The sequence below is a fragment of the Chelonia mydas genome, chromosome 5, assembly GCF_015237465.2.
Source record: "Chelonia mydas isolate rCheMyd1 chromosome 5, rCheMyd1.pri.v2, whole genome shotgun sequence".
Taxonomy (NCBI): domain Eukaryota; kingdom Metazoa; phylum Chordata; order Testudines; family Cheloniidae; genus Chelonia; species Chelonia mydas.
The window spans coordinates 37,424,703-37,452,055 of NC_051245.2; the positions used below are offsets into that span (position 1 = coordinate 37,424,703).

Genomic DNA, 27,353 nt, shown 5'->3' on the forward strand with positions numbered 1-27,353 from the left:
AACAGTTAAGGCTGTGTTGTAGAGAGGCATGTACTTTATAATCTCTGTATTTCCTGGTTTCCAAGGTTTACATTTGCGTGGCTAGAACTCTTCATTTCCAACAGTGCAGTCCAAAACACTGCCTAACTCAAACACAATGTCAGAGTTTTCGGAGATTTAAGTTTAGCCACTCTCTACATTATGTAATGGCACAAGACATTACTGGGCAACCTTGAATTTGTGTTAACAATTTTTGGGGGCATTTAATATGGTTTTTAGCCAGTGCAGACGTGTGATCTGCACGTCTGTCAGCTCAACATTAAAAGCTAATTGTAGAGAATATTTACTTTTCATATGAAAGTTTTAGGACAGCTTGTGTCTAGTCCTGCATTGAAGCACAGAGGGTGGAGAGGAGGCATCAAGACATAAACGGACATATTCTATTTTCATCCCATTGTGCAAAGTGGTCAGGACAAACGCTGTCTGTACACTCCCAGCGTCCAAGAACCATCAGGCTGCAACACTGGAGAGCAATACTAGAAATCCCATAGGGGACAACTGCGGGTGGGGCAGAGCCAGGGCTCTACCACAGACACCAGAGTTTAGGTTGCACCGTAATTAAGGCATGCACACAACACTGCCTCACCTCCTTTCTATGGGCTTAGCTTCACTACACAATTCAGCCAGGTTTACACACACAATGTTTGGTGACAATGCTAACCCTCATCCCCACTGACTAGTCACTATCACAATAGCTAATTCAGTTACCTAAAATAGAATTTGAACATGATTAAATTTTTGAGTGAAGAGGTTGCCTAACCAGAGTATGGACTAAAGCCACAATTTAGCACTTAAGTCTCAATATCCCATTGTTATGAATTAAATACGTCCACTTGTAACAAGATCCTCCAGTGGCCACGCTATTAGCAGGTATTGAAATTCTGCCGGGAGCTGCCACTTAATTACTGCTGACTCAGAGGAGTAAGTGTGGCCCATTAGACTACATCCTGAATCAAGGAGACTGACAGAGCTGTCTACCGAAGGCGACTAACGTATATATTGCAATAATGCTGAGAATCTTATTAGGCTCAGAGGCCATTGACCTAGCCATTGCACAATCTATAAAACATATCCCTTGCCTTGAAGAGATTGCCCTAAATGGAGCTCTTATAAGGTGGGGGCATAACTAGTTGGAAAACCATTCCCAAAGAGTAGTTATCAGTGGTTCACAGTCAAGCTGGAAGGGCATATCAAGTGGGCTCCTGAATGGATCAGTCCTGGGTCTGGTTCTGTTCAATATCTTCATCAATGATTTAGATAATGGCACAGAGAGTACACTTATAAATTTGTGGACAATACCAAGCTGGGAGGGGTTGCAAGTGCTTTGGAGGGTAGGACAATAAGGACAAATGCAAAGTACTTCACTTAGGAAGGAACAATCAGTTGCACACATACAAAATAGGAAACGACTGCCTTAGAAGGAGTACTGCAGAAGGGGATCTGGGGGTCAGAGTGGATTACAAGCTCAATACGAGTCAAGAGTGCAACACTGTTGTTAAAAAAAAAAAGAGAGAGAGAGCACGCACGAGAGAGAATGAGCGAGCGCAAACAGCATTCTGAGGTGTATTAGAAAGAACGCTGTAAGCAAGACAAGAGAAGTAATTTGTCCACTCTACTCTGCACTGATTAGGAGTCAACTGGAGTATTGTGTCTAGTTCTGAGTGCCACATTTCATGAAAGATGTAGATAAATTGAAAAAAGTCCAGAGAAGAGCAACAAAAATGATTAAAGGTCTAAAAAACATGACCTATGAGGGAAGATTGAAAAAATGGGATTTATTAAGTCTGGAGAAGAGAAGACTGAGGGGGGAGGGAATGATAACACTTTTCAAGTACATAAAAGGTTGTTACAAGGAGGAGGGAGAAAAACTGTTCTTAACCACTGAAGCGAGGGACTTAAATTGCAGCAAGGGCGGTTTAGGTTGGACATTAGGAAAGTCTTCCTAACTGTCAGGGTAATTGAGCACTGAAATAAATTGCCTAGGAGGTTGTGGAATCTCTGTCTTTGGAGATTTTTAAGAGCACGTTAGACAAACACCTGTCAGGGATGGTTTAAATACTACTTAGTCCTGCTTTGAATTCAGGGGACTGGACTAGAAGACCTCTCAGTGTCCCTTCCAGTCCTACACTTGTATGATTCCATGATTACAATTTAAAATGACAAGTGACATATGATGGTGGGGGAGAGGGATGCAAGCAAGTTTAACAACTTCATTTACTCCCCACACCCAACTACTGCAAATCAAGCACATGCCATACACTCCTCACTGTAGTCAATGTGTGTCAGCCAGTTTCTTATGGGTGTCAAATGAAATGTTGGTCTCAAAGAAGGATTTAAAGGAAGAGCAAGATAGGGAGCACAGGCACCATATGGATTACTTCAGGGAGGGTGTCTCATATGTGAGGAAAAGCATGGAAGATTGTGTGAAGAGGCTGGCTGACTAATGGATTGACAAGACTAGCAGGTTGTTGCAGTAATTGACAAGAGTGGAAAAGTAGAAGGGACAGTGATGAGAAAGGTCAGGGAAGTGAAGACCACCGGCTTAAACCTGATGTAATGAAACAGGGGAGTTAGGACAAGGTTCTTTTGAGCAATGATATAGTCAAAGCAATAGGCAAGGGAGACTGTGGAATTTGAATGGTTTAGAGTGGAATGATACTTGTGTCAAAGAAGCTAGAGAAGGGTTCCAATAATCAAGATGGGAGATTTTGATGATGGTTTTGGCTATCTGGACAGAAAGAAAAAGGATAACTGTTAGACTGGTGGGGATGACAATGAGATCTAGTGGTCAGGAGATTCTGTTTCTATTCCTAGCTCTGCCACTGACCTATTGGGCAAGGCCAGTCTCCTAACGTGTTTGTACAGGGCCTACTGTAATGGTATCCCCAATTTCAATTAGGTCCTCTAGACACTATTGTAATGAAAAACAAACAACAAGGAATATAACAATGATGTCATCCATGACAGAGAAGGTGAGTGGAATGAAGACGGTTTTGGAGGAAAGACCAGGAACTCAGTTTTGGCCAAGTTAAATGTACATTGGCAGTGAGGTATACAGGGCAGAACATCAGAGAGAGAGGCTGAAATGAGACAAAGGCATAAGGGCAGATCTGAGGGTCACCAATGTAAAGATGGTAGTTATAGCTACATGAATTGGTGAAAAAGGATGGAGGGGGTAAAAGATGAGGTAATGTGGGAATCACATGGAGACATGGATAGGGAAGGAAGAAGACCTACAAACATATGTTGAAGGAACAATGACAGGTAGTAGCTGAACCAGGAGATGGAGTCATGAAAGCCATAAGAGGAGAAGCTTTCAAGAAAGAGTGTGTGATTGACAGCATCAAAAATATTAGAGATCAAAGATCAAAAGAATGGAGAATAGGTCCTGATATTCATCCAGGAAAAGATAGTTGATTACCTTTGTTGACCCTGACCTGATCTTAGAGGGTATATAGCTTTGGGTAAAATATAATCTGTTAAGCATGCTTATAGAAATAATAATTGAAGTTATTGAAGCTATAACAAGAAGCAGCAGAACCAAAATACATGTAGTAAAGTAGGCTTGGCTACAGGTAATAAGCATTAGGCGTTAAGTGTTTTGAGTGAGGCCCTGTAGAAGTTGGCAGTTGGTTTAAGCTAGCCTGAGTATTATGGGCTTGACTGAAGGTTATAAAATTTGGCAATAGGTATCCTATGATATTTATATTATGTATTGCTCTACTAACAGATAAACCACAAACAGAGTAGCATCTTAAGGTCTTTTTGCAATAAGAGATAAGCACACTGACATATCAAAGCTATTGGGAAAGGGACTGACATGAACAGTTGGGTTAACTGTCAGAAGTGTAATTATGGTCAACCAGAATACCACATACAGACAACTGGAACCCTAAAATTGGTCTCCTGGAATATCAAATATGAATAGAGGGTTGAGACTCAATCATATGTGGTCATGGACATATATGGGTGAAATGAAAAAAGAGGTGGTTACACTCATCTCTAGTTGGGACTCAGAGCGTGACAAGGGGCAACCAGGTAGGAAGTCTTGCCCAGCACCTTCCTCTTGTGGTTTGCTCCACTGACTCTTTCTTCCATCTTTGTTTTGGATGGTCTACATAAGGCTTTAAGTGTGTGCCATGTAAGATTGTAAGTATGAACAATGCAGGAAACCACTTGACTATACTTATTCTTATATATACTGATTTTTCTATTATTTCAATTATATTTATGTTAACTGAAGCTCAAAGTTTCTGTGTGTGCTTCACCAATCTCATTTTCTTAATTAACGCTAAGCAGTTGCCTGAATAAAGAACCTGTTCTTTGTGACAGGTGCACTTGGCATCCCAAATTAATCCCAGGCTACACCTTAGTGAGAGCAATTGCCATAGTTTGGAGAAGGCAGAAGACAGATTGGAGGGGATCCAAGACAGAGTTGGAGGAAAGAAACTTGAACTAGATCTCAACCACTTCCTCTAAAAAGCCTTTTGCTATATATTTTTTCCCTGCAGAGATGAACTTCACTGTAGCAGGAATTGCAATGTACACATGGCAATGCAATGAAAGCACTTAAATTCTACTGTTCCTGTATGTTGACACAGACTTTAAATATCAATTTACCATGCATCAAATCCTGCCATCCTTACTCAGGCAATATTCCTATTGAGGTCATAGGCTGCCAGCCCCTGGCTGCCTCTGTGGAAGAGTCAGAGGACATGCAAAAGTAGTTAAAGATGCTTCAGGGAAAACACACTTTTTTTTCCAGCCATTTCCTGTGCATCAGCTGCTATTCTGGGTCTGAGCGCATGCTGTTTAAAATCTGTCTGATGCCCCTCATTCACCGAAACTGACAAAAGGGGGGAAAGGTGGCTTCAAAGATGGAGGGGGCACCTCAGTTGTCCCTGCAGTTAGCTATAGCGAGGCACTGATTTTTCCCTGTCAATTTGATTCTTTTCAAACTGCACAGCGTGTTTGGGGTTAGGTGTTGGGGGAAGGGACAGCATATGGGCCACAAGCAATGCAATCTGTTCTTGTTAATACAGGATTTTTAGTCCTTACAATTAAGGAAGTTAGCTAATGAATTTACCAAAACACTGGCAATTATTTCTCAAGAATGAGAATGAGGGAGGTATCAGACTTGGAAATATTAGGGTGACCAGATAGCAACTGTGAAAAAACGGGACGGGGGTAGGGGGTAATAGGCGCCTATATAAGAAAAAGTCCCCAAAAATGGGACTGTCCCTATAAAAACAGGACATCTGGTCACCCTAGAAATAATCCAAAACTACAGCTGGTCAAGCTATTCATTATGAATCTCTATTGAAAATATGTAGGTGAATGGTTCACATGTCTGCTAATGTATCAGTTTTTGTAAGTAAGTATTTACTTATGGCTAGATTGTAAATTTACATAGATACATTGTCCCAGGAGTATCCCAGGGATTGAATTGTGACTCCGTCAAAATTCCTCTTCTGTTTCCCCTCTTGTTCTGGGGGAACAGTAAGTGACCCTACCCCTTTTCATGGAGCAGCTTGCTCTCTCCAGTGCCTGTGACCAGCCACTCTGGCTGGTAAGCAGAGGAAGCAAAGCCAGGGGGCTTCCCACCCTCTGAGCACTCACTCAGAGGGGAGCATCAGGTTAGCTGTCCTTGTCACTGCAAGATAAAAATCTGAGTAGAATTGAGCATGAGAGTAAAGGAGACTTTTACTTCCTTGTTACTTCCATGCATAGCCTATTAAGGACTGAAAATCTAGCCCTAAATGATTCGGATAAACAATTTTCACTTATTTGCACTGTTGTGTAGCTGTGTTGGTACCAGGATATTACAGAGACAAGGTGGGTGAGGTAATATCTTTTATTGGGCCTGTTAGAGAGCTTATTCCTTCACTCTCCCACTTCCCTGGTCCTTCTCGCATGAACAGAGAGCAACAATACCCGAAGTCCGAAGGTGCAAACAATTCGATGTTTATTGGGGTGAACTTCCAGCAAGCTTAAATACAAGTTCCTTTTTCCTTATTTTCGAATCCCAACTTACTTCCTGTTTGCCCCTAATTTATATAGTAATATTCGTAGCTATACCTTAACCAATCATTCTACTGAAATTTAACTAACCAATCCTAACATATTGTAACATGATTAGCTAACCAATTATATCCCACCACCTTAATTAGATTACACCCAGCAAAATTAATTATACAGCAGACAGAAACAATCACAGAACCAGACAGAGATTATACAGACAAACAATAGCAAAGTGGGAAAACAATACAGAAGTGAGGATTTCACATCCCAGCTATTGATAAGTGAGTTCTTGCCAGACAGGATGCTATCAAACTAAGTTTCCTTTTACATTTTCTAGGCACTTCCCTTTCTTTGGAGGTGATAGGAATTATCAGGACAGGATTGTATTCAGGACAGGATTGTATTCCTAACAGCCCAATAGCACCTTCTTTCAATGTGGCTAGTTTGGAATGTGAGGATGTGACTGTTCGCTTCCTGGCTTATGGCTGCCTCTGCTGCTTAGCCAAAGGCCTTAGCCTAAGAACAGGGCCTCAAACTGTCACAGTAAGAGAAGGCCCTTACACCAGCAGACAGTGATTTTGATTCTTTCTTTTATACCTCTAGAACTAGCCAAGTAATAAGAATACCCCTAAATTCTTAAAGTACAGGCCTTTACAGACAGGCCTGAATATCTATATCCTAACACTCCACCCCTTTTTTTTCTTTTTCTTTTGGGATCCTCCTGCCCAGGTATCCCTGGAAAAGCATAGGACATATGGCGACACATTTCCTGATAGGGCCAGGCATCAAGGTGGAAGGTGTCGATGCTCCATCTGTCCCACTGCCCCTTGTGTAGTACCATGCCCTGCACCTTCTCTCGTACGGGCATACTACACCTATTCCAATTAGTGTTCCAGACTTCCCAGTATAGTGGGCCCGAGAAGGTTGGGTCCGGGTTGTCTAGTACACTTGGGGGGGCTTACTACATTACTTATAGGTTATAATTAGTGGCTGTTCTCTAGGGGGTTGTGCCCCCCTTGATCGTTTCCATATGCAATGTAACACACATATAATTAACAATACAACAGCTGCTATGATAATCCACAGCAACACCGAGAGTCCTGACCACTGCAGTATGGTCCAACATCCTGGCCACCACCAAAAACACTGCTTCTCCTCCTTTGATAAGGTTAAAATTTTGTCAGCGCCATCCTGTAGTGTGTATTGTAAGTGTGTCCAACTGTTGGCGCTTGCAGCAAGTTGCTCTTGTAATCTTTGTGTACTTTTGTCCATATTGTGTGTCCACTGAATATCCACAGTGAAATTTGGTATTGTCCAAACCAATTCAACTACTTGGTACGGTATGGGGTAGTAGGTGCTGGTTCGATTGTTTACAACGATTAAGTCCACTGATCCATTGGTGCACCATAGTCCAGGTGGCAGTGTATAGAAGCTCATAATTTTGTCATACACTGGAAGGATTTTGCCTCCTCGTGTTATATTGCAGGATTGGATACATTCCCAACAGAATACACCGTACCCCATATACATTACCCCTAAATGCCCCCCCTTTGCAATAGGCCATTGATCCTGCTCCTCCACAGTCATAGGAGAGGGGCACATCCATATTCCTCCTCTGGATATACAACTGCTTAATGTGATGACAGTCCAGTTTACCCCATTCCATCCCCCCCACCTATTCCCTAGTGGCTCCCAACGTGCTCCCCCTTCCCTACTTACTCCCATAGGGGTCAAGGGAACCACCTTATTTGCATTTCCTTCCCATGGTATCATAGTAACAATTACACAAGAACTCTCCCCACAGGTCGGGGATGTTATTTTCCAGGTAGATGGGTATGTTTTTGCAATTGTGGATAGATATGGGCTAGCCTCCCGATTTAATACTGAAGGCCATTGTTCTGACCAAGCATCTCTCATAATATCCATTAACATTATTAACTGAGCATTTTGAATACCTACGCACACTTCTCCCCATGTTAGTCTTCTGAAGCCATCCTCTACCCATGTCACCAGGTCCCCTGCCCAATGAGTTAACTGCAGGTTTACCTCTACTGCTGTCCTCCACCCTGTGGCAACTGCTGATAGATGCTGTGCCATTAATTCATTAATTTGTTGTTGAAATTTCACATTTTGGCTTACTAATTGTTTGGTTACCCACTCGTCCCCCAGATTCCATGTACCCAGCATAGTGTTCCTAGCTGCCCACAATCCCCTTTTCCGACGACGATTCCAGGTGTGTCCCCTCACCCATGCATTGAATTGTTGTTTCAATCCTTTTATGTACATACTACAGTTAGGATGGATTTGGTCCACCCACCATTCCTTGGGGCGTACCACCCATGTAATAGAGTGAAAGGACACGTTAAAAAGTGCTGGCTGCACCTGCTCCCACAATGGCTCCCAGACATTTGCTCGTCGGGGAATATTCTTGGCTCCAGGCTGTGGCCACTTTAAATTTGGATTCTTCCAACTTGGCATCCATATCACCTGTAGGGTTACATTCTGTAAAATGGTTAACTCATCGTACACCCAGCGTCCCAAAGGGGATTTTACACCTAATGTAATATGTACATAACAATCACACCCTCGGGGATTATCTTCCATGGAAGTACCATTGTGGTTACATATGGTAACATCACACCCTAAATGTGGGGCCCTATTTTCCCAAGAGGGTTCATTTGCTCCAGGGGACCAGAGGGTTATATTCTTTGGACCCTCTGTAACAAACCACATAGCTGGGTAACTGTGTTTTCCACTATCGTTAATCATGGCAGCACCCAGGGAGTACCATGCGATATTTCCTGATAAATTTGATATTCTCCACCTGGTTGGGATTCCCCCGCAGTAATAGCATGGACTGGCTCTTCCCCCTGATGCATCTGCCTCCACACATCTGCCTGTTCCAGAAACTGGGGTAGCTGATTGGGAGCAAGTTCAGGGTGCTGCAACCTTAAATGCCCCACGAACTGCGGATTGCTCAGCTCCAACCATTTCTCCAGCAATTCCACACCCCTACCCTGCTCCACACCCCCACCAGGTCCCGGTGCCCCTGCCTGTGGCAACACCCATGGACCATCCAGGGGATTCACCCAGCACCGTGCCCATGCCTGTATGCGATTAAGTGTATCCCGCCCTGTTTCCCCAGGGATTCGCTTCATCTTATTCATCCCCGCAGTACGAGAGTACACCCCAAACAAGTGTTTTGCCACCTGTCCGGGGATTAGAAATGGGTGTGCCACTCCTGCCACATCGATTCCCAAGGTACCTCGTCCCAAAAGACTACGCCATAAGATCACCTGGTCCTCACGAGTTAGACCCTCCATCTCCCTGTCCACCTCCACTAGCCACAGCACAAACTGATCCCAATCATTCCGGGGTACCTTTCCCAAACGACCCAGTACTGCCTCCCGGTCCTTCAGGGACAAGGGGCGGATTTCTGCCTGTTCTACTACTTGTGGGGCCTGGTCCCCCCACCCCGCAACCGGGGCCACTATTCCTGCCTCCTGCAGCTCCTCCCGGGTAGCCTCTCTCGCAGGGGCTGTAACTGTGGATCGCCGGCTTACAACGTCCACTGGCAGTGGTGGGTACAGTGTTTTTTCAGGGTAGGGTGGTGGAGGTGTCTCCTTCAGTTCCATTAGTGGGGCGGATGGTTTGGGGTCCCCAAGTCCATTGCCCCCATGTTTACAATGATACAATTCCTCCTCTAAGTCTCCTACTCTCCCCAGCAGTTCGTCCCTCTCTCTTCGGATTGCCTCACAAGACTCCTCTGTCCGTGCAGCATCCCGTGCCTTCAAATCTGCTACCTCTACTGCTAACACAGATTTTTCTGTTAAAATGCGTTGCTGATCCACAATCCCCTCCAAATCCTTAATGTGTTGGAGGAGATCAGCTTCCCTTTTTACCCAGTATGCCATCCCAGCACACAAACCTTGTAATACCATTCCCTTTTTCCTACACTCCTTTCCCTTGGGGTCTCCCAAAACCTCTCCCATCTCCTTCTCAATCTCATCCCAGGTGAACCCCTGCACCTGGTATGGGCCCTGATTCTTCCTTATCCATTTGTTCAAAAAATCCGTTACCCCAGCTTGCCAGAACCCGCAACTACCATCACGAGAGTTCGCCATACCCCCTCCAAGCAGCTGCGCGGACTGTTGGGGAGGGGGACTTACAGGCTGCCACTCACCTATCCAATGCGATGTATCCAAGTCCCGGCACCAAGATGTTAGAGAGCTTATTCCTTCACTCTCCCACTTCCCTGGTCCTTCTCGCATGAACAGAGAGCAACAATACCCGAAGTCCGAAGGTGCAAACAATTCGATGTTTATTGGGGTGAACTTCCAGCAAGCTTAAATACAAGTTCCTTTTTCCTTATTTTCGAATCCCAACTTACTTCCTGTTTGCCCCTAATTTATATAGTAATATTCGTAGCTATACCTTAACCAATCATTCTACTGAAATTTAACTAACCAATCCTAACATATTGTAACATGATTAGCTAACCAATTATATCCCACCACCTTAATTAGATTACACCCAGCAAAATTAATTATACAGCAGACAGAAACAATCACAGAACCAGACAGAGATTATACAGACAAACAATAGCAAAGTGGGAAAACAATACAGAAGTGAGGATTTCACATCCCAGCTATTGATAAGTGAGTTCTTGCCAGACAGGATGCTATCAAACTAAGTTTCCTTTTACATTTTCTAGGCACTTCCCTTTCTTTGGAGGTGATAGGAATTATCAGGACAGGATTGTATTCAGGACAGGATTGTATTCCTAACAGCCCAATAGCACCTTCTTTCAATGTGGCTAGTTTGGAATGTGAGGATGTGACTGTTCGCTTCCTGGCTTATGGCTGCCTCTGCTGCTTAGCCAAAGGCCTTAGCCTAAGAACAGGGCCTCAAACTGTCACAGTAAGAGAAGGCCCTTACACCAGCAGACAGTGATTTTGATTCTTTCTTTTATACCTCTAGAACTAGCCAAGTAATAAGAATACCCCTAAATTCTTAAAGTACAGGCCTTTACAGACAGGCCTGAATATCTATATCCTAACAGGGCCAACTTCCGTCAATGAGAGAGACAAGCGTTTGAGCTACACAGAGCTCTCCCACAGGTCTGGATCACTCTGAATACCTTTTCCAGACCTGTGGGAGAGCTCTGTGTAGTTCACAAGCTTTTCTCTTTCATCAACAGAAGTTGGTCCAATAAAAGATATTACCTCACTCACCTTATCTCTCTAATTTGGAGTGAATAGGTTGTTTGCAAACTGTTCTGTCTTCCTTGGTATTTTGTTTATCGCCTCTGTATTGTGTTTGTGCATTTGCTTTTGATCAGATTTTGGTGTATTTTTCCCCCGAATTTTCAAGCTTTCCTTGTGTTGGTTGGTGAATAATCTGCATCTGCTCCATTTATGCTCTGCATTTGGATGTGAATTTGTTCTCAAGCTTTGCACGTCTATAGCTCTTGGTAGAGTTTGCGGGAGCTCTCTGAGCATTGTCATTCAACTCCTGCATCTTTTGTCCCTATCACTAATCTCTCACCAATAAATTCATCTTTACAATTTGATGCATGAGCCAGACATTTTGTGAAGTTTGGCAATATTCTGATAGATTGTTTCTACAGAATTTTGATACACTGTAGAAAAGATTCCTTTTATGCGATTTTTTGTGGGTTAAAAATGCTTTTGGAGCACTTCTAGGACTTTACATGCGGTCTGCTGCTGACATATCTAGATGCGATTGGAGCATGCAGCAGCATTTGCCCATTACAGCAAGTACTGAGGTTTCTCTGCACAGCTGCTCGGGGCGGGGGAGAGAGATCAGACCCAACTGCAGGAAGGTCCCTGGTTGCTGCCAGCTCTGAAGGCTCCCAATGGCTGTGCAGGGGAAAAGGAAGTCCTGTCCCTCCCCAGCCCTGGGGGGGGGGGGGGGGGCCTTCCCAGAAGCACAGGGAAGATCAGAGCCACCTCCACTTCTTGGAATTTCCCCCAGATGCAGTAAGCTCTACAGCTACTCACTTCACAGCCCACCTCTGAAGGCAGCGCAGAAGTGAGGATGTCAATTCCGCAACCCCCCATATCAGCTTTGTGACCCTCACAACCCCCTTTTGGGTTGGGACCCCCCCAGTTACAACACCATGAAATTTCAGAAGTAAACATCTGAAAACATGAAACTGCCCAATTTTAAAACCCTCTGGCCATAAAATTGATCAAAATGGACTGTGAATTTGGGAAATGGCAGAAGCACCATAACTTGAGTAATTTTAAGCTGCTTTGGACAGATCACTCAAATATTGTATGAGTAGAGTGACTGAAAAGGTGATCAATGTCTTTTCTACCTCTAATCTGTATTATTCTACAGACTGAGAGATGTGAGGCAAGCCAGGCAAAGTAGTAAAACAAATAAGCTTTAGAGCATCTTTAGGCTAGATTCACAACTAGGTTTTGATATGCTTAACTGCCTCCACATTTGGTAGAAAAGCAAAAGCAAAAATATTCCAGACACACATTGACAGGATTCTCTTCTTTATGGGCTAATGTATGTGCAATGACATTCTGAAGCCAATGAAACAAGATATAGATTACAGATGAAGCTGAAATCCTAGAATCACAAAAACCTACCTCTGTTAAAAAGATAATGACCTAAAAGGATAAATGTCATTTTCCCCTCTCACTGAGGTGATAATCCTCCTCTTAAATCTCATTTAATTAACTGGAGGCACTTTTTATTATGCATTTGCAGCTACTTATTACACAATAAAATATTTGGTCTGACAGTGATATTTGGAAGCCTGTGGGTAACCCTGATAACTCCAGTTCAATCAAACTGACAAGAGTAGAAGTTGTGGAAAGTCTGATATCAGCATCAGTGGATAGACAAAACCTTAGACTGTACCCAACAAATATAATGAAATGCTTTCCCAAAGCCATTCTTGTTAAAACAGACATTTTATTTAAAAAATATTTTTCCACTAGCAATATGCAACGGAAACAAAAACAAGCAAACTACATTTTTGCTTAAAATAATCTCTCAAAGGTCACAGCTTCTGTTGATTCTTTTCATTCATTACTTAGTGTTTCATGTGCCCAGTTAGAAGAAAATTAATAGCTGCAAGATGGCAGGATTTAGATACTGTTCACATGGCAGGATGTACTAGGATTTTACATTAATAGGAAGAATAGTGGAGACCATTCTGTGGGGCAAAAGTTTTGTGAATGTCTCAATACAATAGTAATGTTCACAAAGCTTGCAAAATGTCACTTTCCCAAAATTTAAATGACAGATGTTTTTGTACCAAAGTAGGATCATAGTTTGAATGAAAGCTGACACACTTTTGCTCTAAAACAGTTCTATTTACATGAGATATAGAAATTCTTCAGGTCTTTCCCCAAAATTTGGTCAAATCTCATTAAACTAATGTTCGAGAACCTCAAATTTCAAGATTTAATGTTATAGTGGTTCTTTCACACAGCCTTAGAATTTCCACATGCCCTCATTCAATCCAATAGCGGTAACAGCCTGTTTCGTTGACTTCCCAGACAAGCTACATTAAACTGGTTATGAAATGAATGGACACGGCACACTAACCAGAAGGATTACCAAACTCCTGCCTCTTTCCTCTATGAAGATTCACTTGGGTTTATTCCCTTAAAATTTAAATGGCAACATTATAGAAAGAAAGAGAAGACTGTTTATCTGAGGAGGGAAAAGTAATTAAAACTTAAGAGTGAACATCAAGGGAAATGTGTCTGCCTTCATTTGTTCTGATGATATGACTTCTGATGTGTAGAAAGCTTTCCTTTCCACATCTCCATGTACTAGGTGGTCCCTTAAATGCACTTGGCTGATTAAAGAAAAGGGCACATTCTGAAACCTCAAATACAAGCACTATATTAGAAAGTCAGCTATCCTCCATCCCTGACAGGCAAAATCACTTATGCAGAGGTCTCTAAATACTGCATGTTACCATTGTTCTGTTACAGTCTTTAAAAAAGATATGGGTGCAGAAGATATTCTATATTTCATTAGTAGTCTTGAATATTATGAGACAGATACAGGAGGGATAAAGCCAAAAATAAACAAAAAAATAAAGGGTGAGAAAGTAAAGCATGCCTCGTCATCCAAACACGTATGTACAGTATTGGCATATTATCACTGTTCACTTAGAAGTATTTACTGTACAATGCTGTAAAAAGCATTATCAACTCCCATGCTGCCTAAAGTGCTGGGCATATCATAAATATTTGCAGATCAAGTCTAATCTGTACAGCTGCCTTTTCACAAAGTTATGCATGTACTGAAGAGATCACTTTACTTGCAAGTTCACACTTTTTTTCTCCCTTTTTGACCCGTACACCTCCTGGGACCCTACTAGCTGACTGTTTCATGGACGCTCAGGAAACTTCCTATACTTTTGAATATTAATGCACATAAATTCTTTCTGGAAAAAGTTCTTATTCAAAAGAACTCTTAGAACTACCAAAATAATCTTAGCTCTGTACAATTGAGATAGCACTAAGTACGAGAATTGGAGAAGGTTAACAGAGGTCTTATCACAGGTGCTTTCACAATAGTAAAGGGACTTTGTTCCATAGGCTAACAAAAAATACACAGATAATGGCAAAACATTAGGAATGAGAACACATATGAAAACAAATAGAAAGGTAAAAATAAAGGCTCCCACTTACACTTTTACTCCTGACATGTAGGGTACTGGTGTTCTTGTTCATGATGAGATTACTAAATCTGAAGAGTTCTATGGGTTTCAAAACTCCTGCCCATCCAACTGCCGGCTGATATACTGAAAGGAAATTAAAGGAACTATTAATTTATTCAGTTAATATTGAGGTTTATGCATTATTTTACAGCACCTACTACTGTGAAGCACATGGCACAATAAAAGAAAACTGCATCTATATCTGTATAGTCTAACAAAGTGGTTCTTTCAAGATGTAGCAAACCACAACCACCTGTCTATAAAGAAACATGTGCATCCATTAAAACTGTACATTTTACAGTAAATAATAAGGGCATAGAAAGAGAAAGGTTTACAGCAGATTACAGATTTCTCAAGTTACTTATTGCCACCGAGATTTAACTTGATATGGATTATTTGTTTAAACATCATAGAGTTTGTTTGGTATCTTTAGGCAATATCTTTCAGAACAGCCTGAGTTTGGGAGAAATCTGCTAGATTATTTGCTAGTCAGACCAGCAGACACACTAAATCTAGAGGGAAAAAGTTGTGGGTTCTATTTTAAAAATTCTGGTGCCCAAAGATGCTTAAATTAGTACTTGTGTACTTTTATGGAGGCATCTAAATTTGCAAAATTGGTCTTCTTATTACTGTTATTTTATTAATAAGCACACTCTCTAGCAAGTAATAATGAAGTGCCATCTAGTGCTTCAATAAGCAGTATCTGCACTTCATCAGCCTCTAGACAAGTGCTAAATGTGCAGCAGTTGTAAAAGAAGATTAGAACAATGAAAGGGAAATATGTATGTCCCAAAATGAGGTATGTGAAAGCTTTATCATCTCACTCTGACTGTTTTCAGTGCACTAATACTCACATTTCCAGTGGAAAGATTCTACCCTTTGTCCATGCAGGTGATAGAATTGTCATTGGGCAGGGGGTGCTAGTGGTGAGGAAATCAAGAAATGCATGCACAGGTCTGGGTTCACACAAGGGATGTCCAAGTTGAGGCCCTACTAAAAATCAACCCCAAACCATTTTTGAGGACTTCCTGAATATTTATCAGCAGAAATAGCTAACACTGGCACTACGCATTTATACATTCATATAAGCTTCACACACACAGGTGTTTGCAATTCTAAACCCATGCATGCTTGTCTTAAGAAAATTATAATTCACACGTAATTATGAATGTTGGTGTATCAACAAAAGCCTAAGTCTCTGCAAATATCAAGTATGTGCCAATACATGTTTTGTGAAAATGTTAATTTTTGGTGACTTGATAGGTACATTGGTACTTTATAGCCTGTAACATCATCAAATGCCTTATCCATAGAAAAGTTTCTTTCTTAACATTATGTTTTCTATTTAGTATAGCTAAAGGAGGAAAAAACTTCATTACATAATCAATTCTAATTGTGTTTTCTTAGTCCACGAGTAGGAAATATATTTAAACAGTTAGGTAGGTGCGTGATATATGTAGACTATATACACACTGGCAGAAAAGAACAACTAGGAGTATTCAAAAGATTAAGTTGCTGTTTTTCAGTTCTGAATCAGCATGCCAGCTTTTATACTGTAGCTACACTTTTAAATGGGGATCCATTATTTGTTTCAGCAGCAAAGAGATTTGTGGCCTAAAACAGATGCATGCTCAAACATGCAGATATCCCAAAGTCTATGTACCTAATCCACATGGATGGATATTTTAATGTGTGCTCTGACAGTTACTCAAACAGTTTTGTTGTTGAATGGCCATTATTTAGCATTCTATATAATATGTAAGGGAAGTTCTTCCACCTTATTAACAAGGAACTGAATTTTTCAGCCTCGGAATAATATCATTATGTGACCCAGCCCAGACCCCCAGCTATTGGTATCTGAGCAATCCTGCACCATGTATAGTATGTTACACATTTTGCAGTCATTACATGCGTGACAGAGAATAAAAATGTGAGACACTTCAATGCCATGGTATGGTGTGCAGATGGAAAAACATAGTGTCTGGCCTCACACCTGTCTGGCCAAAGACTATGGAGGGATTTGTTTTAACAAAGGTACCTGGACTTACTTTGTTATACAGAAAAGAACTCAGTAGTCACAGTAGTTACTGGCAGACAGGCTAGCAAAGGTATGGTTAAGTCTTATTCTAAGTCCTGCTATGCCTCCTTTGAGCATGTAAAACAATGTAAAGCATGCAAGGTCTCTGTCAGGAGTAAGGTTTCAGAGGAGCAGCCGTGTTAGTCGGTATCCGCAAAAAGAACAGGAGTACTTGTGGCACCGTAGAGACTAACAAATTTATTAGAGCATAAGCTTTCGTGGGCTACAGCCCACTTCATCGGATGCATAGAATGGAACATATAAGAAGATCTATATATACACACACACACATACAGAGAAGGTGGAAGTTGCCATACAAACGGTAAGAGGCTAATTAGTTAAGATGAGCCATTATCAGCAGGAGAAAAAAAAGACTTTTGTAGTGATAATTAAGATGGCCCATTTAGACAGTTGACAAGAAGGTGTGAGGATACTTAACTTAAGGAAATAGATTCAATATGTGTAATGACCCAGCCACTCCCAGTCTCTATTCAAACCCAAGTTAATGGTATCTAGTTTGCATATTAATTCAAGCTCAGCAGTTTCTCGTTGGAGTCTGTTTTTGAAGCTTTTCTGTTGCAAAATTGCCACCCTTAAATCTTTCACTGAGTGGCCAGAGACATTGAAGTGTCCTCCTGCCAGTTTTTGAATGTTATGATTCCTGTTGTTAGATTTGTGTCCATTTATTCTTTTGCGTAGAGACTGTCCGGTTTGGCCAGTGGCAACTGCTCATTACTTCTGATGCCCTAATGAGTCAGCTAGGCTGCCTGATGGACCATCCTGCCCAACTGGCTGAGGAAGCCAGCAGGCCATTTCTTAAACCAAACAGCAGCAGCTTACTAGCTGTTCAATGCACATGCACATGGCCATGGACTCTCTGCCTCCCTGTGCTTGTCTCTCCAAGCCCTGCTCCAGTCCAGATCCTGCCCTGCACCCGGCCATGTTCCCATCCTGTTCTAGCCTTCCTCCTACCTCAGGACCAGCCCGGCTGCTGCCTTCCCTTACTCTTGGTAATCCAGTTCCAATCCATATTGACTGGGTAGATGTCACCTCAGGACAGGATGCAGAGATAAAGTTTCTTGACACCTTAAATGACTGCTTCTTGGAGCAGCTGGTCCTGGAACCCACCAGAATAGAGGCAATTCTTAATTTAGTCCTAAGTGGAGCACAGGATCTGGTCCAAGAGGTGAATATAGCTGGATCGCTTGTTAATAGTGACCATAATAAATTTAATATCCCTGTGGCAGGAAAACCACCACACTGGCCCAGCACTGTAGCATTTAATTTCAGAAAGAAGAACTACACAAAAATGAGGATGTTAGTTAAACAGAAATTAAAGGGTACTGTGCCAAATGTGAAATCCCTGCAAGCTGCATGGAAACTTTTTAAAGACACCATAATAGAGGCTCAACTTAAATGTATACCCCAAATTAAAAAACATAGGAAGAGAACCAAAAAAGAGCCACCGTGGCTAACCGACAAAGTAAAAGAAGCAGTGAGAGGCAAAAAGTCATCCTTTAAAAAGTGGAAGTTAAATCCTAGTGAGGAAAATAGAAAAGAGCATAAACTCTGGCAAATGAAGTGTAAAAATAGAATTAGGAAGGCCAAAAAATAAAAATTTGAGGAATAGTTAACCAAAGACTCAAAAAGTAATAGCAATTTTTTTTAAAGTATATCAAAAGCAGGAAGCCTGCTAAACAACCAGTGGGGCCACTGGATGATCGAGGTGCTAAAGGAGTACTCAAGGAAGATAAGGCCATTGCGGAGAAACTAAATGAATTCTTTGCATCGGTCTTCACAGCTGAGGATATGAGGGAGATTCCCAAACCTGAGCCATTCTTTTTAGATGACAGATCTGAGGAACTGTCCCAGATTAAGGCAACATTAGAGGAGGTTTTGGAACAAATTGATACATTAAACAGCGATAAGTCATCAGGACCAGATGGTATTCACCCAAGAGTTCTGAAGGAACTGAGATGTGAAATTGCAGAACTACTAACTGTAGTCTGTAACCTATCATTTAAATCAGCTTCTGTACCAGATGACTGGAGGAGAGCTAATGTGACACCAATTTTTAAAAAGGGCTCCAGAGGTGATCCTGGCAATTGCAGGCCTGTAAACCTGACTTCAGTACTGGGCAAACTGGTTGAAACTATAATAAAGAACAATATTATCAGACATATAGATGAACATAATTTGTTGAGGAATAGCCAACATGGTTTTAGTAAAAGGAAATCATGCCTCACCAATCTACTAGAATTTTTTGAGGGGTCAATAAGCATTTGGAGCAAGGGGATCCAGTGGATATAGTGTACTTAGATTTTCAGAAAGCCTTTGACAAGGTCCCTCACCAAAGGCTCTTACGCAAAGTAAGGCTGCCATAGGATGAGAAGGAAGGTGCTCTCCTGGATTGGTAACTGGTTAAAACAAAGGATAGGTATAAACGGTCCATTTTCAGAATGGAGAGAGGTAAACAGTGGTGTCCCCCAGGGATCTGTTCTGGGACTAGTCATATTTAACATATTCACAAATGATCTGGAAAAAGGGGTAAACAGTGAGGTGCCAAAATTTGCAGATGACACAAAATTACTAAAGATAGTTAAGACCCAGGCAGTCTGCGAAAAGCTACAAAACAGGGTGACTGGGCAACAAAATGGCAGATGAAATTCAGTGTTGATAAATGCAAAGTAATGCACACTGGAAAGCATAATCCCAACTATACATATGAAATGATGGGGTCTAAATTAGCTGTTACCACTCAAGAAAAAAGAAAAGGAGTACTTGTGGCACCTTAGAGACTAACCAATTTATTTGAGCATGAGCTTTCGTGAGCTACAGCTGTAGCTCACGAAAGCTCATGCTCAAATAAATTGGTTAGTCTCTAAGGTGCCACAAGTACTCCTTTTCTTTTTGCGAATACAGACTAACACGGCTGTTACTCTGAAACCACTCAAGAAAGAGATCTTGGAGTCATTGTGGATAGTTCTCTGAAAACATCCACTGTGCAGCGGCACTCAAAAAAGCGAACAGAATGCTGGGAATAATTAAGAAAGGGATAGATAATATGACACAAAATATCATGTTGCCTCTATATAAATCCATGGTACACCCACATCTTGAATACTGCGCGCAGATGTGGTCACCCCATCTCAAAAAAGGTATACTGGAATTGGAAAAGGTTCAGAAAAGAGCAACAAAAATGATTAGGGGTATAGAACGGCTTCTGTATGTGGAGAGCTTAATAAGACTGGGACTTTTTAGCTTGGAAAAGTGACGGCTAAGGGGAGATATGCTAGAGGTCTATAAAATCACGACTGGTGTAGAGAAAGTAGATAAGGAAGCGTAGTTTACTATGACTCATAACACAAGAACTAGGGGTCACCAAATGAAATTAATAGGCAGCAGATTTAAAACAAATAAAAGGAAATATTTCTTCACACAATGCACAGTCAACCTGTGGAACTCCTTACTGGAGGATGTTGTGAAGGCCAAGACCGTAACAGGGTTCAAAAAAGAACTAGATAAATTCATGGAGGATAGGTCCATCAATGGCTATTAGCCAGGATGGGCAGGAATGGTGTCCCTAGCCTCTGTTTGCCAGAAGCTGGGAATGAGCAACAAGGAATGGATCACTTGATGATTACCTGTTCTGTACAGTCCCTCTGGGGCACCTGGCACTGGCCACTGTCAGAAGACAGGATATTGGGCTAGATGGACCTTTGGTCTGACCCAGTAGGGCCATTCTTATGTTCTCTCATTCCTGATTCCAACTCTGCCTGAGCCCTTGGCTCTGGCATTCAGACTCTGACCACTCGGCCTGGCTGCCTATGACCTGGTCCACTGACAGTTTCCATTCAAGATATCATGAACAAGAGGTCACACATCTGTTCAAAAGGAAGGAGAAAGTCCCCTTAGAGTATGCAGGGGGGACCTGGCTCAGACTACCATATACTTTAAGAGCAAATACAGGGATAACCTCCTCTTCAAGCAACAGTAGTGTTGTCAGCTCTATAGTTTCAATTATAGCAGTCACTTTCTAAGGGCTTCTTGGGATGGAGAAGAGGCTGAAATACATGTTACAACAACCTCAATATATTAGTATTTTAGATATTCACATTACCTTTATTAACTCAGGTTACAAAAGCCAGGATTTTGCCAAAACTTTATCACCTTGCTAATTGTCACTATAGTCCATAAAGACGCCGGAATGAAAAAAAAAACTGCCCCCAAATTCCAGCTTTGCACAGCACTAACACAGGGAATATCATATATGTAACCTTTAATTGCCATTGCCAAATATGCAGTCCCCATTGCCAACATTTATGGTTTTAAATAAAATAAACTTGCTGATAAGTTCTCAAAAAGAACAGGAGTACTTGTGGCACCTTAGAGACTAACACATTTATTTGAGCAAAAGCTTTCATGAGCTACAGCTCACTTCATTGGATGCATCCATGAAGTGAGCTGTAGCTCACGCAAGCTTATGCTCAAAAAAATGTGTTAGCCTCTAAGGTGCCAAAAGTACTCCTATTCTTTTTGCGAATACAGACTAACACGGCTGCTACTCTGAAACCTGATAAGTTCTCTGAGCTTCTCTCCATCCCTTAAGCAAAAATTGTTTTGAAGAAAAAGTAAACAAAACAGTTTAACTTCAAACCTTGTATTTAAAATCCTATTTGCAGAACACATGGGGGCAGGGAGAACGAGGAGAGGACAAGAGGGAAGAAAGAATGGACAATTTAGAACCAAAACCTCGATTCATTACTAAGACAAAAGCCTCTGGCTTAAGTAAATGATTTGTCTGAGTTATGGCTGAGTGAAAACAGTAAGGACTTCAGGAGTTAGCCATCACCATGCTACCCCTTACTTTAAAATGTAACCAAAACATTTAACAAAGAAATAGCAAAAGACAAAAGCTATCCACGTTACCACTTTACAGGGACAAGTCTGAATTATCCTGTTTCTTAAAGTCTCAGCAAATCACGTATTTTCTTAGGGAAGGAGCCTTAATAACCATTACTGAGAATGATTTTTCCATTTGAAAATATTACATCATGACACAGCAAAGAAAAGAAAACAGGTGATTGATTTTTTTTTTACCTGAAGGTTTGTTGGCAATTCTTACTTGACTGTTTCAAACCGTTTCCACCTGCACTGTTGATCCAATCAGTCAATATATGTCATCGCACTCATTATAATTTAGCCTTTAAACAATGAAAGTAGGTTATATAATGCAAATGCTTCTACTCAGCTGGTGTGTCAATTACAAGGTACTTCTGTTTGCTGAGCAGCTTCTGGGGCTAGGCGTGATGAAATTAAACTATTTTGCTTTTCGTATTCTATTTCTCACTGAATGTTTTAGCCACTATTTCAAGATGTTTCTCTGCAGCTGGGAGGTCAGTGACTGAGCAAACAGCAGATGCAGACAGAAAGCAAAAAACTCATTCATGATAGGAAAAAGCAGTTCTTAGAGATGGGAACACTAAAGGGCTACTGGGGGAAAGGAAAGAGGTACTTGAAGGGGGGGAAATGGAAAGACACTGAAAACACAGCTGAGCTGACTGATTTTACCAGAGGCTTTTAAAAATAAAGAAATTAATAAAAGTAGCCCCTGTAGAGTGTGGAATTGACAGATCAGTGTTAGATAAAAATGTATAGAGAGGGATACATGTTTATACACAATATATGAAAAAAACATTTATAAAGAGACTAGAGCTGAGCAGAATAATTCTCATCATGCAGTTTGATTAATTTAGCCTCTTTCTGCTTGAGCTGTATGTATGAGCAATTCCCTTACATTCTATTTGTTATTCAAAATCTTTCAACAAAAATTGTGAAGGTTGGGGAGGAGGGTCTCAATTTTCTTTGAGAAACAAGGTCGTGAACAAATTTCTGAATATTTCTTATTTGTATATCAGTAAGGCCCAGTTGCCCTATTGTACACAGCACCTATGTGAATACAATAGCAAAGACAATGCCTGCCTTGAAGAGTTTGCAAAATGTTACACCTACAAAAGGTGAAAATTATCTTATTCCGCAAGTAGTCCCACTAAGGGCAACAGGATTACCTGGAGAGTAAGATACTACTCTGCATAAGTAACGATGGCACAATCTAGTAAAGTATATTAAAGTAACTTTGCTATTTGAGCTGCACAGGTTAGTTGTGATTGGCTAGTTAAGTTGAACGATATAGTTTCAGTTCCTAACTGAACGCGTGTATAAGTGCTTCTGGCAAAAATACTTGTGCAGGATGTGAAAGCAAAGTTTGGTTTCTATGGTTTCTGCCAGTTAGTAATTTGCTTTCTGCAAACTTTCGTACCACTTAAAACCCAATCATTTGAATGTGCAGGCGTAAGAGATGCACAAACTTGATTAAAATGAATCCATTCCAAAATTCAAATCAATGTTCCTGGAAAAATGTTTGTGGAAAGAGATGCCTTTGGCTTCCTTCTATTTTAATAAGTCACACACACTAATCTCTAATCTATACCACAGCCTGTAAGCAGGTAAAAAATATGGTTGCTCTCTTACCTCAGGTCTTCCATCCCAATAGAGGAGCACATACACTGAGAGACCCAAGATTTACAAAACTAGATTTTAGAACACTTGTTTCTCCCTCCATTTTTAGTTCCACCACAACATGCCCTTTTCCAGCCCTAACAATCAAACCGAGGCAGAGAATATCAAATGGTGGAGAAGGGGTATCAGGTGTGTGAAGCCAAGAGAACTGAGTTATGATTGATACTATCTGATTAGTGCCAAAAGCAAATCTCAACCACTGTTGTAGCTTAGCCCTCTAGAGATCCTACACTGCTGAAAGAGCTACAGTCCTTGAACCACCTCATCTCTGTGCCTGTTGTTCTTTGAACTAAACAAGGTAAATACACAAAATATTACTTTAAACAAATAAATTGGGTCTATGGCTGATTTCTATGGTGTTCAAAATATTCATAGCTGAGGTTCTCATTTCTGTAGATCAATCCAAAAAAAACAAAACAAAATCCACTGAAAAATTTAAACACATGCATAAGTCCATGAAAAACAAGAATAAATTCCTTGAACTCAGCCACTCGGGTTAGATCCCAGGACAATTAACTGCCAAATCCTGAAGTAGTTTTCCAGTTGCTGAGTGAAAATTCTATGGTTCTGGAACTAATTTGCAACTAACATGAGACAGTCCATAAAGCTTTTTCAGATAGAGTATCCAGTATTTGCAGATGGACACTGGTTGCTGAGTCATTCATTAGGATCACCCTGCAAGTTTTCTGAAAAACTTAATGTTAGTTAAATTAATATTTCCATCAGTTCTGTACTGCATTGATATAGACTGAAATGCAGCTGCACAGTTGTCTGCTCAATTGTTGCTGTATTTTGCCAATGGCCCCATATTCTCACTTTAAAAAAAACAATTTGACATAAGTTTCATCTCTTTCAGAAACCAAACAGGAATTAGTCAGGCCATCAAGGTGATCGGCATTCCCATATATAATGGTTGGAGTTGTTCACATCAGGTACCAGAACTATTGCACTTGGTTAAAACTTAAGATGATTTCAGTATCCAGAGATGCCAATCTAATTCTTAGAAACTTAAATATACTAATTATATATTGTTTTACTTACACACATGCACGCAATGTGTTTGGGGGGTGGGAAGATGGTAGCAATATTTTTGTTACCAAGCCAAAGCCTGAAATTAGCTGTTATTGGATCTGAGCCCTATTTATCCAATTACCCATCAAAGTTTGGGTCCAGTTTTGGCCACCCTCTGTTTTAAACAATGATAAGCAAAAATGTACATTTATCCTTTAGAAAGCTCTTGGTCGGTTTGTTTTGCCAAACTAAAACCAGGTCCCTTATATTCAACTCCCCACCACCAATCAACATCGTCAGCGTTTGGGTGAGATTGAAAGTTCAGAGTGGTCTAGTTGTGCCCCATATCTACTTTTGACCAGTTCAGGTCAATGAGCTGGACAAAAACCCTTCCAATTAATTTTGAAAAGGTACAAAGTGAACACACGTAGCATCTTAAGGCATTAGTGATCTGTTAAGTTATTCTGTATCTATCACCTATCATTAGAGACCAGACATGGTTCTGAAAAGGTGTTTCCAGATTTTAATCTCAAAGACAGGCAAAGTACTGTCCCTCTGCAATAAATGATGAAGGGAGACAAATATGATTCACTTTCTCACCATGGCAGACATGAGTCATTCAGTGACCAAAACCGGTTTGACAGGCTTCAATGTTAGCTTTTTTTTAATCTCAGCTGTAGATGCTGTTTAGGGACATTTGACTTTACAAACCTATCAGGACAGCGTACAGAAAAAAGAAAAAATGAACAAAAGAGCAAAGGAGCTGCAATGAATCTATTAGCCTACACTAATAAAATATAAAAAAAGCAATAATCTGTGTGGCCTAGTCATCTGCAACTGAGTTGTGAAGGAAAGGATGGTTCCAAAACACAAATGTGTTTAGGTCTATATTTTCATATTCTGCTCATCCCTTCTATGTTCACGCACACAATAGGGTTTTTAGGACTGAATTGCACAAATTCGTATGAATGAGTAGCAAAGAATAAGTCACTATGGACAGATTGTGAACTGAAAATTGAGAAGATCTACCCATAAAACAAGTCACATTAATAAATACTTGGACACACAGGGCCAAATTCATTCTTGGTGTAACTCCACTGTCCCTTTACCTCCTTTTATGGAAAAGGACTGACTGATCAAGGAATTTATAACATCCTGTAGTATTATCTCTTCTACTAGAGTATGCAGCATATTGTTAAAAATAAACTATAAATATTTTCTTTGCACCTCTATATTTTCTCAGTGAAAACAAATTACAACTTAAGAAAGAGAGAAATGCAAGTAGGGATCAGCAACAAATTACCACTTACTGCTGTAGACAAAACCCAATAACAGGAAGCTTAGACTGACACTTGAATGGGCTCAGCACAAAACTCAGGCTTATCAGTCTGTACGCTCCAATAGCTTGTAGCCAGACCTAACTCCATTGACTCAGATAGTAACAGGGGGCTCGAGCCAAAAGTGTTCTAATATCAAACACACAAGCAAACATACAAAAATAATGGCGAGGTACAGAGGTTTAATTGGCAATAGTTTAGGAATTCCTCATTGCTTGCAAGTGGCAAAACCAAGAGTGAGTAACAGCACGCTGCCTGTGCCAAACAAATGTTAATATATCTTTATGGAACACCAAATGATCATGGATTTTGTCCATCATAGAATCATAGGACTGGAAGGGACTAGAGAGGTCTTCTAATCCATTCTCCTGCACTCATGCCAGGACTAAGTATTATCAAGACCTTCCCTGACAGGTGTTTGTCTAACCGGCTCTTAAAAATCTCTAATGATGGACATTCCACAACCTCCCTGGGCAATTTATTCCAGTGCTTAACCACCCTGACAGTTAGAAAGTTTTTCCTAATGTCCAACAAACTACCCTTGCTGCAATTTAAGCCTATTGCTTCTTTTCCTAGCCGCAGAGGTTAAGAAAAACATTTTTTCTCACTTCTCCTTGTAACAACCTTTTATGTACTTGAAAACTGTTATGTCCCACCCCCAGTCTTCTCTTCTCTTCTCCAGACTCAGCAAACTCAATTTTTTCCATCTTCCCTCCCAGGTCATGTTTTCTAGACCTTTAATCATTTTTGTTACTTTTCTCGGGACCTTCTCCAATTTGTCCACATTTCCTGAAATGTGGCACCCAGAACTAGATACAATACTCCTAAGACCTATTCAGCATGGAGTAGAGTGAAAGAATTACCTCTTGTGTCTTGCTTACAACACTCTTGCTAATATGTCCCAGAATGATGTTTTCTTTCTTTTTCTTTTTGCAACTATGTTACATTGTTGATTCATATTTAGCTTGTGATCTACTATGACCCCCCAGATACCTTTCCCCAGTACTCCTCCTTGGAAGTCATTTCCCATTTTATGTGTGTGCAACTGGTTGTTTCTTCCTAAGTGGAGTCTTTGCATTCATCCTTATTGAATTTTATCCAATTTCTCCAGTTTGTCCAGATCATATTGAATTTTAATCCTATCCTCAAAGCACTTGCAACCCCTCCCAGCTTGGTATCTCTTTATAAGTGTACTCTCTATGCCATTATCCAAATCATGATGAAGATATTGAACAGAACCAGACCCAGAACTGATCCCTATAGGACACCACTTGATATGCCCTCTCAGTTTGACTGTGAAACACTGATAAATACTCTCTGGGAATGGTTTTCCAACCAGTTATGCACTCACCTTATAATAGTGCCATCTAAATAGTATTTCCCTGTGCCATATAATTGAAAGAAAAGTGTTCTACAATGTTTTCCATATTCATCCACCTACAAAGTCAGGGTTCTGGCTTACCGTGGGAGCCAAAAGTACAGAACTCCGAGTTAGAGAAACATTTACTAAAAGTTTAAATACCTCTGAAAATTGTCTAAAATAACTTTTCAATACACTAACTCCTCC

The 27,353-nt window shown here is 40.8% G+C and overlaps 1 protein-coding gene across 1 annotated transcript in view; it reads right to left on the reverse strand.

Moving 5' to 3' along the window:
- Positions 1-27,353, reverse strand: part of PDE4D (phosphodiesterase 4D) — a 1,166,661-nt gene that overhangs the window by 940,809 nt on the left and 198,499 nt on the right. The window contains exon 2 of the mRNA XM_043547759.1: positions 14,754-14,866. Coding sequence (XP_043403694.1) covers positions 14,754-14,866 — 113 coding nt within the window. The remainder of the gene's footprint in view (positions 1-14,753; positions 14,867-27,353) is intronic.